Here is a 14,672-nt window from a genome sequence, read left to right as displayed (position 1 = left end):
TGTCCTCTAACACCCAGCAACCAGAAAACACATACAGTGCAACCACGGAGTAAGCTTCCAGAAGCAATAAGCATCTTTTCCCTGGTACTTGCCATCAGATAGCATGGCGCCCCAAGTTGCAGTACATTATCTAGCTGTGCCGGGTAAGTATCAGCAAAACAGCAATTCTTTTTTATTATCACCCTACTTTAATAACTATTATTACTATTATTAAATAGTAAATATTCTTATGCAGTAAATATTTAATTAGCTATTGGGACTTGCAAAATCTATTGCTTTCAATAAACACACAGAGCAATATATTATTCTGATAATTTTAAGGAAATACTTGGTATGCAGAGCATAAAATTAGAATGGCTAATGGCTCTATCCTTTGTACATGGCAAAGATGCACTGCATTTCTCCTCCTGTAGCTCAGCGATAATGTTATCTTCCTGTTGGTATAATCCTTCAGCTCCTGCCCGAGCCTTGCACTACACTCAAAGCATTCAAGGGGCCATTGATTTTGGGAGCTCAAATGTGATGTTAGAGATAGAGAACATCCACAGCTTTCAGCGAAGACGAGCAGAGTGGGAAGAAAAATTGTAACTGCCCAAAATGAAGCAACTGTTAAAACAGTGCTTTGTGTCTGTGTGTGAACAGCTGCATTTGAGTTTATCTATCACTATTGGCCTCATAACCAGTGTTGCTCAGGAATTCTGAGAAACCAAAAACTCAGTGCACTTTTGGAAAGTTTAGTCTTCCATCTTGATTCAGAATGGCATCCAACTGTATGCCACCATAGACAAAGATCTGATTCTTGATCTCAGGAACCATCATGCAAAAGTTGGGAAATCTTAAGAATTGTTGAAATGCATGGTGCACAAACAAATAATTTTTAAAAAGCATATATAGTAGATTCTAAAGCAAATGCAGCAATGCCTTGTTGCTCATCAGGCACCTACATTAACATTTTCTGGTGCCAGCCAAAGGCATTCCTTTTCCTCCAGGCCTTTTAACACCTTGTAATATCTATTTGTGTAACACCTGTAGCTCCTTTTTAAATTCCACTTCCCATCTCTGAATGTCTGTTTTATTTCAGCTGGTCTGTGTTTTAGTCATAGTTTGTTGGAAGGGTTAGTTCTTCTTAATTACATTTTTTATAATGCATGAAACCACACTTCATTCAAAAATGGATTTCAGGCTAGTATACATAAAAATAAATTGTAATACAACACTTAAACCCATTGTGAGGCCAGGCTGCCTTACTAAACTTGTATGCTTTTATTGTCTTCTTTGCTGTGTGATTTTTATATTGTATTTGTTTTGCATTATTGTATGCTGTGCTTTGATTTAGCTTTGAACCTAATTGTTGAAGGTCACCTAGAGAACTTGTATTATGAGGTAGCAACAAAAGAAAATTTATTCAGATACTGTGTTCTCCAACAGTGGGGAAAGCTATATAAGGCGTGCATGATGAATCTCATCTCCCTATGTTTTTCTCTTGGAAACACGCCCCCCCCCCCCCGCTTCCTCACTTCCCAAATGACCAACCTATAAATGTGTTATCACACAGCAGGAGCATGGAGGTCTATGGACCTGCACAGGGATGAGGCAAAGGCCTTGGATGAGCTAAATGTTTCCCCAATACCTTATCTTACTACCTACTTGTCCTCTAACACCCATAAAGTAGACAAAGTAGTGGTGTAAAAAGGCATAGCTTACTATAGTGTTAGCAGCCCCAGCATGTCCATACCAGTTGGTTAATTGCATTTGTTTGGAAAGGAGGATATACTGAATATTGGGGAACTGTTCCCTTTCTGTAACTATTCAAGTCTAGCCTTTGGGAATGTGCATATAACAGTAGTCTACTTTCTGAACAGTCTTCAAAGGCAGATCCAAGCACAATATATTACAGTAGTCTAAATGGACTGTTGTCAGAACATAAATAACTGGCCAGCCTGTTTCTGTCCAGGAGGGAGCTGCTGAAAGGCATTTTGTGCTCTGCATTTGGGTCTCCAAACACAGGGCCCCAGAAGATAGCACCCTCTACACTGGACACCTGGATTCAGCCCCATCCAGAATAGGTTGAGCACCCCCTCCCAGATGAGATGAGCCACTGCTAGCAATATCTCCATCTGGTCTGGAGGAAGCTTCATCCAGCCATTACTGAGTCTAAACCCCAGTTTGGCTTTCCTGCCGCACCAAATGAATTTGATGAAACTGAGAAATAGAGCTTGATGTCATCAGCGTACCAGAGACACCTCACTTCAAATTGTAGATGATGCTGAAATGCTGAACAGGTTATATGAAAGTCCATGATAGATGGGCATATTTTTCCTTGTGTTTAATTGTTTGCATAACTAAAATATACTTCAATCAAAACTAATTCCTTTTGGGCACTCTCACACTGCTTTGGGTTAGCTAGGGTTGAGATAGCCTTGCTAAATATAGCCAGTAAGCACTGCAGATTCCCTGATGAGAGTGGGAGAGTTGTATATTCACTCCATAAAGAGGAGTGCTTAATCTTTTGTACTGCTGTTTGCTGAAACTAAAGGAACACACAATGTACATGCTCATAATAAATATAAAATCTAAATCTTGCCTCAGAGTAAGAACCCTGTCGGGCGTCTCTGCATTTTTGCATTGTCTGGTCTATTAAAGATGGTGTACATAATGGGAATTGCACGTGCCTGTACCCTCCCCATAAAGCCAAGAAGAGCCAGGTTCATTCGTAATCCAGGCTTCTGAATAGTAAGAGCTTTATAATAACTCCCAAGTTGGCCTCCAATGGCCTAGAAATTCATTCTGCCTTTCATTATTGCTTAAACTGCTTTGAAGAGCTAATCCAATTCCTCCCTCCATGTGACAGATGAAATAAACACTATCACATGAGTGGTACGGCTTGAATGAGCAATAACAACCATGTAAATGAGAGGAGCATAAAACAGGTTCCTGGATTTTGTTTTCGTGACATACGGTAAACCAGGCTGCGGGGGGAGGCAGAAAGCGGCAATGTGGAGGCTGCCCTTTACCTTTCTCTGCCGCAATGTGTCGGTCCTGCTTGGTGTTGAATGCGAGTTACCAACCCAAATTCCATTGGAGGCTAATTTAGTAGCTGTATATTCTTCTTCTTTGAGGTTTGCCTATTGATACCATGTGGAAAACATCTTTTTATGCCTGAGACGTTTAGTGTGGACCGAAATCCTGACAAAGGAAAGGGAGACTGGCTTTATAAACTGAATCTTTTCAATGCATTGCTCATCCCTCTAAGGCCTTTTTCCTTAATAAAGGTATCTAAGCTTGTTGGGTTCTTTTCTCTCTCCCACGAATGCAAGCTATGAAGCTTGAGGGGCCAAGGGCATAAAATTGAGGAATTGCTGCCATGGTAGCTCTTTTTGTTTGTTTAGACAAGGCTGGATCCAGGATTTCATGAGCCTGAGATGACAGGGGACCCATTTTGAAATGGCCTACCCAGTACCTTTTTTCTCTAACCACACCCCTTCCCTCTTTGGCCTCCTTCTCCCTAAATTAAATACAGATCTTTTCCAATCTGACAACCGCCTATTGTCAAATACTACACATTTCTGAATATCACCGACTGCCTTTTATAAATAATCCATGCAAAATCTGCATCTGTCACCAATTTGTTTTTGAGTCGGGCAGCAGGATGAATGGCATGCATGGGTTTATCTCGCTTAACCTACATAAAGCCCTAAAAGTAGCCTAGACCACCTCCCTGTCTCAAAACAAACAAAAGAGCCCAATTTCTCTGCACTTAGAAATGCAACGTGTGGCATTACAGAGACCCCATCTGCCTACTCAGTCTGCTGTCCAGTTGATGGACAACGTCAAGGTTCCAGATCTTCTTTCTTATGGTACTTCATCTTCAAACTGGACATAGCTTGGATAGCCCTTCAGGCAGAAGACCCTCTTCTGTTCAGGAAGGGACATGACCATCCTATAAGGTCAAGTAGAAAGCTAGGCTGAGTGGGACAAATCCAGCATTGTGCTGTGTCAAATCTCCATCAGCGTTGTCCCAGTGAGAGCAATTCCACCTTTCCTCCTCCTGCATGCTGCTCTGGGAACTTTCCCAATTACTCCCTGAGCCAATTTTTTTTGGGGGGGGCACAAGAGGAGGAAAGTTCCATTGCCCAAGAGACAATCCTTGCATGGGCTTCCACTTAGGGGAGCCATTGGTTGAATCTCGCCCAACAACTCTTCCCCATGGTGGCATGCTATTCTTTAGCTGGGGAAGCATGAAGTAGTCCTGGTCCAGGTTTACCAGTTGATACCATGTGCTCGTAGCCTCCAGGATGGACTTTCGAGATTAGCCCAGAAGTTACAACAGAGCAACTCAACTGTTCACTGGGGTAGACCACTGGCATCACACTGCTGTTCCTGAAAGAATTGCAGTGGCTGCCAATTAGCTACCTGGCTAAGTTCAAGGTGCTGTAGAAAACCTCCTACAGCTTGGTACCAGGATGCTTAAAAGATTACCTCACCAATGCTATACCTAACCGATCACTGCAGTCTGCAGAAGGAGGCCTCCTGCAGATACCATCTCACCAGGAGGCCTGTTCCATACAGTGTACCAATTGGGCCTTTTGTGTAGTGGCACATATCCTTTGGAATGCCCTCCCATTACATTTGAGATAAATGCCACCTGTGTCCTCTTTTTCACACCTGTTGAAGGCCTTCCTTTTTTGGGCAAGCTTTTACAGCTGACATTTCTGTATTGGATTTGAAATGGATTTTATATGACCTTGTTACTGTTTTCAGAAATGAAAACATTTTATATATGTATCTGTCATTAGATTCCTTTGAGATCTCTCACAGGAAGCAATTCATAAATGAAACGAACTCATAAACAACTCCTGCCCAATTGGGAGCATGCATGGGATCACAGGGTGACACTGATCTGACTGCTGTCTGACCAGCCTTTTGGCCCTAATCCTACGCCTGTTTAATCCTGCTACATTCACTGGGGCTTCCTCTGTAGTAAGCATACATAAGATTCCTGCCTTGCAGCACAATCCTGTACATGTCACATCAAAAGTAAGTCCCATTGAGTTCAATGGGACTTTTCTTCCAGATAAATGGTTGTAGGAGTGCAGCCTTAGTTGTATAAAAAGGAAAAATGCCAGCAGTTCATGACACACCTGAAGTTTATGCACCTGTGGTTCCTTCCCAAGTAAATTCACACACAACCTCAAAACATAATCGTGCCGTTTCATTCATCGCTGCACTGACTATTTTACATAGCCAGATAGTGGATGAGATATTAAATCACTTCATGCCAGCTTTCTTATCTGCTGTTTCTTTACTAATAGAGGAAACATTGTTTTCATGATTTTAGCTTACCGTTTTCTTACTAGTAGATGGAGATCTCCAATACAAACCTAATTTTGCTGCCTTAAAAAAACCAAGCACTTTATGTTTCCTTTTTTCAAACGTAAGTGTTGAATCTCACTTGTCCGTTTCACTAGTCTTACTATAGATGTTTGGAAAAGATTAACAGAGCAATTCTAAATCAGGGAAGTGAAGTGGCAAACAGTCCACTACTTCCAGACCCTGCTGGCTCACACTGTAAGGGTATAAGGTCTGTGAATGTGTATAGTGAGATAAATGTGCACTAAAATACTGATAAATTTTCATGAGTACCAGCTTTTTGATGTGTGTGCTTGCCTGTGTGTTGGCCACACACACATGCTTGTTCGTCCAATCTTGCCTCTTCTGACGTCGTCTCTCTCTCTGTGCGTGCACATGTGCTTGTTCTTCCAACTTTCCTTCTTGGACCCAGTCACTCGGACCCAGCTTCTTTGAAATGGGGCAGAAGTAGGGCTGTCTGTGGTGTTATCAAGCAGCCAGCCCACTCTCCATTGCAGCAGCCTGAGGTGCTGCCTGCCCAGTAGCATTCTTATCTTGAAAGTACAGTACGAGCTTAAAGACTCCCATGCTTTAAAACAAAAATGTTTCATTCCATGAACTTTGGTTGTTGCTTTTTTGCTACTCTGCCCTCTCCTTCCACTCTCCTTCCACAATCTCCTCCTTGCTTTTAATAGGCTGCATAGAAAAGCGCCGCATAGATAAATACTGCTCACTTTGTAGCAACCCTATTTATGTCTATTTTAAAAAAAGGTAATAAATAAAAGCAAATCCCATTGTGTTTGACGGGTCTTATTCATTGGTAACTGTGTTTAAGATTGCAGCTTTAATCTTACACAAACAGTCTACAAATGAATCTCTGTTCATTAACATTGCATTCCTAACCTACAGATCCACTGGCTGGAGGGAGCAAAGTTCCGTAATGTAAGACATTTTTGTATGCTATTTTCACTAATGTACACATTAAGTGAGCGCTTTACAACACCGTGTGCATTTTTGTACACTTTTTTTGGCTGCAGAACCACATTGCAAAATTTAGAGAAGTGTGAATTTTGAATTGGCTGTGTTGCGGTTGGCTTCTTATTTCTGGAAAGTGAAGCTTTGATAAGTTTCCTTTTAAAGGTAAACTGAAATGAATTTCTCTTCCATCTTTCCACAGAGGTTAGATGATGCCTGGTCAGTATAGAGAACTCATTTCAATTTGCTGTTAGGGAGGCTAAATGACAACAAGCATTCACCCTGATTTGGTTGTGGGGAGTTTATACACCTATCTATTAACCACCCATTCATTCCACACATTCCAGTGCATTTCCTCATCACTTTCCTAACCACAAAAAGTAAGATTCTTTTTTTACAGTGGGTGTGTTGTGCTACTGCGACAGAGCACTTTAACCCACGGCAGTTGTGCAAACCTAAACTTCCCAATATCCATTTGAATCCTTCCTACATCTGGAGGCACCATAGAGGACGAGTCAGGAAGGGCTGCCTGCTGACCAAGGTGGGGCAAGGCACCTCCTAGGGGCGTGGCATGTCCCAACTTGCTGGTGAGCCTTCTGAAGCCTGGATGCTGGCAAACACCCAGCAATGCAGCCTTGTAATGCTGGACTAAGAAGCCTAACCAGGTTTTATAGCCTTGCTTTCCGTCACACTCCTAATACATGGCCTGTCTTGAGCAGGAACTTTGCTTGCTTTGAATTGAAAGTGCAAGGCACACATGCTTCAGTTACCTTAAAAACTGATCTCTCTCTCTCTTTTAAACATTATGTATATGATCGCTAGGGGACGCGGGTGGCGCTGTGGGTAAAAGCCTCAGCGCCTAGGGCTTGCCGATCGAAAGGTCGGCGGTTCAAATCCCCGCAGCGGGGTGCGCTCCCGTTGTTCGGTCCCAGCGCCTGCCAACCTAGCAGTTCGAAAGCACCCTCGGGTGCAAGTAGATAAATAGGTACCGCTTACTAGCGGGAAGGTAAACGGCATTTCCGTGTGCGGCTCTGGCTCGCCAGAGCAGCGATGTCACGCTGGCCACGTGACCCGGAAGTGTCTCCGGACAGCGCTGGCCCCCGGCCTCTTGAGTGAGATGGGCGCACAACCCTAGAGTCTGTCAAGACTGGCCCGTACGGGCAGGGGTACCTTTACCTTTACCTTTATATGATCGCTAGCAGAGACTGCCTTATAACCACCATATAGTCCACTATTTGGACTATTGGGTCATTTAAAGTCCTCACCCAGCTCCTCCTTAGCTATTTGGCAAACAGATGAGCATACTGCCAGGCGACAGGTATTTTTTGCAAGAGAGAGTATACATCTGTTTGCTTGACCAAAGGAAGTAGACCTACCTGTCGCTTACTAAACCTGGGGTTTGCCTGTAATACTAATAACTGTCTGTGGGTGGCAGCAGCTCTCTAACGCTGCTAGGATTTCAGGGATCGTCAAAAGCTCCAAAGAGTCTCCTTCACATCAAACCCCACTCTTCTGCAATGATTTGTTGAAAGAGGCCACCCGAGCTCATTAAATATAGCCCATTGTTGCCACATTATGGCCCATGGAATAAGAAATAGAACAAAAGTTGTTGCTTGTATAGGAATATTCAAACTTCGGAGTTAAGCAGAACTTTTAATAAGGCAAAATGTTGGAAAGTAGTTAATTCTCAGTTCCAGAGAGAACAAATGTAGTTACAGATGTGGATATTTTTAGTCGCTGGAGATAAACTGGCCTAATCACAGCACATTTTTCACTTCAGAGATATAATGCACCAACTATCGGGGAGTCTGCAGACTGTGGTAATGACACCAGTTTCATCTCATTGCCTTTTGTATTCATAGGATTATAAAGTATTATTTCCAAGCATGCCTTTAAAAGCCATTCTCTTTCCCTACCCCTGTTCAGATAGCAAGAAAACAAAGAGAGGAATATAACTATCATGACATCTTACTTTATGCCATCTGGGACCAATTTAGCAACAACCAGCTCTACCAGCTAACTAATCACTGATTCTGTCTAATATTTGGGCAGAAATAGTGTTTTTTAGGGGGCTGTGCCAGCCAGGACACCCTAAGAGGGAGCCCCCACCCCCACAAGCTTCTTCTCTTTTCTCTAAGCCACCATAAATGATTCCCAATTTCCACCAGTTTTTCTTATCATGAATAGGACCCATGTGGAACTGTTATTTAACTGATACACGTTTGTGGCCATTGTTCCTCAGATAACTTGTGCTTGTATCATAATTGCCTTGAGACCAGTTATAGACTGTTTAGATCATTGTGAGAAGAAACTGGGAGAGAACACAAGCCATTTGAATTAAGAATGTGCAAAGAGGGTAGTAAAATCTGAGATTTCAGGACAAGGTGCGGGCTGTGAGCTATAAAGCCTCAAATGGCTTAGACCCAGCATACCCCAGACACCGCAGAGCTCAATTTTCCCACTTGAAGCCTCTGAGATAAACAGAGGGCACCTATTTTAAATTTTTTGGAACAGACTGACAGAGTACAGAGAAATTAAGATAACAAAAACATGAAAACATCCATCATCCATAAGAATATCACAGTCATTTCATTATTGCTCACAGCTTATTTTATATACAATAGGTGTTAAAAGCATTATTAACTCACATTTCAGCCAAAAAGGCTCCCAGAGCAGCTTACAGATCAATAAAAAAAAAAATGGACACTCTTAGCTTATAGTGAAAAGCAAGTTGTAGCTAGTCTCTCGACAGAGGCAATGGAATTGCCCTGCTTTCCCTTCTCTCCCTCTCCTCTGCAGATTGATGGAATGGTTGGCATGAATTCCTTGTTTAGATTTTGTTTAGATTAACTCTCTAATACTTCCTTACCAACATTCTGATAATTTATTCTCTTAAGTTACTTTGAATAACATGTCCATCCCAACATTCTAAAGCCAACTATTTTTGGGGGGGGGCGGAGTAGTTACCTTTCCCAAACTGTCTCATATTGAGACAGTTATTAAAAATCTATGCCAAATACTTTCCTTCCAGTCTTCTAGGCATGACTGTTGGGAATCTCCCCATTATCTACCATTTTATTAAATTTATTTGGTAGTAACATATTTGGTAGTAACTTCCCAAGACACACACCACCACCCCCCAAAAACCCCACAAATCTGAGAAAACCTCTTATTGCACGAATGTGGAATACCCTTCCTGGGTGATTTGCACAGGCCAAAGCTAAGCAATTTCTGGAAGCAACATAAGTATTTTATTTCACTGGACTCTGGTGGTTTGATAAGCTTTGACATTTGCAAGTTACCTGTTTTAACTAGATGTTTTTATTTATTTTTAGTGTTATCCATCCTGAGGCTGCAGGTTGTGGTGGGCAACAAATCAAATACCGTACACAAAGAAGACTGAAAGGCCATGAGTAGCTTTCATCAGTGGTTGCAATACCTAATAGGCCCTTAAGATTTCTCTCTGCACCCAGTCACCTACAAACTACCTTTCCCTTGTATTTGCTCCATCTCTTCCTTGATGCATTAACCTAATACAGAAGCCAGCCGCTTCCCTTTCCAGTCAGTGGATGTGCTTCTTCTGCATTATGAATTAAACCATAAGTTAACAGGGAAGATGAGAGAGCAAGAAAGAAAAAAAAGGCAGGCGGAAGCTGAGGGGAGAGTTATGGGCTCCATATCTTTCTTTCTCAGGCGTTATAGACCATCTTAAAACAATATCGGTTTTTTAACGTAATCCATTCCGGAAGTCCATTCGACTTCCGAAACATTCAAAAACCTAGGATCAAAGGGCTATCAGCAAGTGCAATGGGGGAAATTGAGACACATTCACTTTCGGGTTTTCGGCGTTCAGCTTCCAAAACGTTTGGCAGCTGAGACGTTCAAAAACCGAGGTTTGACTGTACAAAAATTATAAAATATATACAAAGAAACAGCCATATAAGATATATAGTAACAGAAATTTTCATTGGAGTGTCTTCCAGCTAAACCATGCCTTTCACCACTCTAAGAGATACTATTGACAGAAACTCAGCCACCCCTGCAGTTACCTCCAGGTTAATATCAGACAGGTAGAATCTGATATTTTCATTGTACCATGATGTTAAACTACCCTAAAAGGGGGATAACACACGTTTATGTAGCTGATTGTACAGTGGACAGTAGAAAAGAATTTGTTCTACAGTGTCCGACACTGTTTGTTATCATTGGTCTCCCTTCCATTCAATTCACTGTGCAGGTCATTAAATATGGATATGAAATACTGGGTCCATTTGGATTCTGCAATTGGTGGAACAACTAAATGGTCACCAGCTTTCAGGCCTCCATACACTAACAACCCAAACACTTTGTTGTTTTTGTTTTGGATGGAGTCAAGTAATTGGGACCATTTTTGGGTGGCATATTTTTGTTTCTTTTCGCCAAAATCCAATGATATTTTCTTTTTTCATCAAGGTAGACAGGTTCTAGTTTAGTATGGTTATCTCTGAAAATTTGGCACAGTTTTATTTTTACGTTGAAAACATTCATCATCAAACCAGAGACTAGTTTTGTATTTAAGTGCCCCGACATTTTGTGGAGTGTTGAGCTCTTCAAATGTTTTGAAAAATTCACTATATGGTTTCAGAACGTCACTACGAGAATTGATATTCTTTAGGTTAGACAGCATCTGGTTTCTAAAATTAACTGTAAGTTTTTGCCCCACTACACTAATTTCCTGAGACCATTTTAGTTGGGTCATTTGCTCGTGTTGGCAAAATTTTGTGTTATTACAATTAGTTGTTTCTAAATCAAAGTTTAAATTTATGGATATCAACAATGGTTGGTGATCACTTTCTGTACGCATTCCAATTTTGAAGTCCACTATCAGATTTGCCCCCTTCATGGATCACTGCCTTGCCGTGGCGAAGGGGCTTGAAGAACTCGGAGAAGCTATGAACTGCGCCGAGCAGGGCACCCAAGATGAACAGGTCATAGTGGAGAGTTTTGACCAAACGTGATCCACCTGGAGTAGGAACCGGCAAGCCACTCCAGTATCCCTGCCAAGAAAACTCCATGGACAAAGACAACAGGCATATAAAAGTTATGACGCTGGAAGATGAGCCCCTCAGGTCGGAAGGTGTCCAACATGCTACTGGGGAAGAGCGGAGGACAAGTACAAGTAGATCCAGAGCTGATGAAGCGGCTGGGCCAAAGCCGAAAGGACGCTCAGTTGTGGATATGCATGGAAGCGAAAGGAAAGTCCAATGCTGTAAAGAAAAATATTGCATAGGAACCTGGAATGTAAGAACCATGAACCTGGGTAAGTTGGATGTGATCAAAAATGAGATGGCAAGAATAAATATTGACATCCTGGGCATCAGTGAGCTAAAATGGATGGGAATGGGCGAATTCAGGTCGGATGACTATCATATCTTCTACTGTGGGCAAGAAACCCGTAAAAGAAATGGAGTGGCCCTCATAGTCAACAAAAGAGTGGCGAAAGCTGTACTGGGATGCAGTCTCAAAAATGATAGAATACTCTCGATACGAATCCAAGGCAGACCTTTTAACATCACAGTAATCCAAGTTTATGCACCAACTACTGGTGCTGAAGAAACTGAAATTGACCAATTCTATGAAGACTTACAAGACCTTATAGAAGTGACACCAAAGAAGGATGTTCTACTCATTATAGGGGATTGGAATGCTAAAGTAGGGAATCAAGAGATAAAGGGAACAACTGGAAAGTTTGGCCTTGGAGATCAAAACGAAGCAGGGCAAAGGCTAATAGAGTTCTGTCAAGAGAACAAGCTGGTCATCACAAACACGCTTTTCCAACAACACAAGAGACGACTCTACACATGGACATCCCCAGATGGGCAACATCGAAATCAGATTGATTATATTCTCTGCAGCCAAAGATGGAGAAGCTCTATACAGTCAGCAAAAACAAGACCTGGAGCTGACTGTGGCTCAGATCATCAGCTTCTTATAGCAAAATTCAAGCTTAAACTGAAGAAAGTAGGTAAAACCACCGGACAGGTAAGATACAATCTAAACCAAATCCCTTATGAATACACAGTGGAAGTGAGGAACAGGTTTAAGGATTTAGATTTGCTGGACAGAGTGCCTGAAGAACTATGGGTGGAGGCTCGCAACATTATACAGGAGGCAGCAACTAAAACCATCCCAATGAAAAAGAAATGCAATAAAGCAAAGTGGCTGTCCAACGAGGCCTTACAAATAGCGGGGGAGAGAAGGCAAGCAAAATGCGAGGGAGATAGTGAAAGATACAGGAAATTGAATGCAGATTTCCAAAGAATAGCAAGGAGAGACAAGAAGGCCTTCTTAAACGAGCAATGCAAAGAAATAGAGGAAAGCAACAGAATGGGAAGAACCAGAGATCTGTTCAAGAAAATCGGGAGTATGAAAGGAACATTTCGTACAAAGATTACCATAATAAAGGACAAAAGTGGTAAAGACCTAACTGAAGCAGAAGACATCAAGAAGAGGTGGCAAGAATACACAGAGGAATTATACCAGAAAGATATGGATGTCTCGTACACCCCAGGTAGTGTGGCTGCTGACCTTGAGCCAGACATCCTGGAGAGTGAAGTCAAATGGGCCTTAGAAAGCACTGCAAATAACAAGGCCAGTGGAAGTGATGGTATTCCAGCTGAACTGTTTAAAATTTTAAAAGATGATGCTGTTAAGGTGCTACACTCAATATGCCAGCAAGTTTGGATAACTCAGCAGTGGCCAGAGGATTGGAGAAGATCAGTCTACATCCCAATCCCAAAGAAGGGCAGTGCCAAAGAATGCTCCAACTACCGCACAATTTCACTCATTTCACATGCTAGCAAGGTTATGCTTAAAATTCTACAAGGAAGGCTCAAGCAGTATGTGGACCGAGAACTCCCAGAAGTGCAAGCTGGATTTAGAAGAGGCAGAGGAACCAGAGACCAAATTGCAAACATGCGCTGGATTATGGAGAAAGCTAGAGAGTTCCAGAAAGACATCTACTTCTGCTTCATTGACTATGCAAAAGCCTTTGACTGTGTTGACCACAGCAAACTATGGCAAGTTCTTAAAGAAATGGGAGTGCCTGATCACCTCATCTGTCTCCTGAGAAATCTCTATGTGGGACAAGAAGCTACAGTTAGAACTGGATATGGAACAACTGATTGGTTCCAAATTGGGAAAGGAGTACGGCAAGGCTGTATATTGTCTCCCTGCTTATTTAACTTATATGCAGAATTCATCATGCGAAAGGCTGGGCTGGATGAATCCCAAGCCGGAATTAAGATCGCCGGAAGAAATATCAACAACCTCAGATATGCAGATGACACAACCTTGATGGCAGAAAGTGAGGAGGAATTAAAGAACCTTTTAATGAGGGTGAAAGAGGAGAGCGCAAAATATGGTCTGAAGCTCAACATCAAAAAAACGAAGATCATGGCCACTGGGCCCATCACCTCCTGGCAAATAGAAGGGGAAGAAATGGAGGCAGTGAGAGATTTTACTTTCTTGGGCTCCATGATCAGTGCAGATGGTGACAGCAGTCACGAAATTAAAAGACGCCTGCTCCTTGGGAGAAAGGCGATGGCAAACCTAGACAACATCTTAAAAAGCAGAGACATCACCTTGCCAACAAAGGTCCGTATAGTAAAAGCCATGGTTTTCCCAGTAGTGATGTATGGAAGTGAGAGCTGGACCATAAAGAAGGCTGATCGCCGAAGAATTGATGCTTTTGAATTATGGTGCTGGAGGAGACTCTTGAGAGTCCCATGGACTGCAAGAAGATCAAACCTCTCCATTCTGAAGGAAATCAGCCCTGAGCGCTCACTGGAAGGACAGATCGTGAAACTGAGGCTCCAATACTTTGGCCACCTCATGAGAAGAGAAGACTCCCTGGAAAAGACCCTGATGTTGGGAAAGATGGAGGGCACAAGGAGAAGGGGACGACAGAGAATGAGATGGTTGGATGGTGTTCTTGAAGCTACTAGCATGAGTTTGATCAAACTGCGGGAGGCAGTGGAGGACAGAAGTGCCTGGCGTGCTCTGGTCCATGGGGTCACGAAGAGTCGGACACGACTAAACGACTAAACAACAACAACAACATCAGATTTGCAATATCGTAATGGACCAGCATGTAATCGATGGCACTACATCCTTGAGGGGGGGGGGGGATATGTGAATTCCCTTATCTAGCCCCATCTGTTGGGGCTCCATATCACCCTAAACCTTTTCTGGCCTTGGCATAATAGATTTTGATTAAGGACAGAATTTTCTTCTTTTTCCCCCCCTTGTTACTATGCGTGTCACTTGTGATGTGTAACTGTTGCTGGTTTTATCCAGTTGCTGGTTTT

General features: G+C 42.4%; 1 protein-coding gene across 4 annotated transcripts in view; it reads left to right on the top strand.

Annotated features, from left to right (window-relative positions):
* LOC309534892 (transmembrane protein 263-like) overlaps window positions 1-14,672 on the top strand; it is a 331,671-nt gene that overhangs the window by 175,504 nt on the left and 141,495 nt on the right. For 2 of the 4 annotated variants that reach the window (XM_082227436.1, XM_082227437.1), the window contains exon 2: window positions 18-143. The exons of the other annotated variants lie outside the window; for them this stretch is intronic. In XM_082227436.1, the coding sequence (XP_082083562.1) occupies window positions 104-143 (40 nt within the window). In that variant the 5' untranslated portion in view covers window positions 18-103. The remainder of the gene's footprint in view (window positions 1-17; window positions 144-14,672) is intronic. 4 annotated transcript variants of the gene reach the window in all.

This window comes from Podarcis vaucheri (assembly GCF_965113315.1).
Source record: "Podarcis vaucheri genome assembly, chromosome: 1".
NCBI lineage: Eukaryota > Metazoa > Chordata > Lepidosauria > Squamata > Lacertidae > Podarcis > Podarcis vaucheri.
This window is presented reverse-complemented; position numbering and strand designations above follow the sequence as displayed.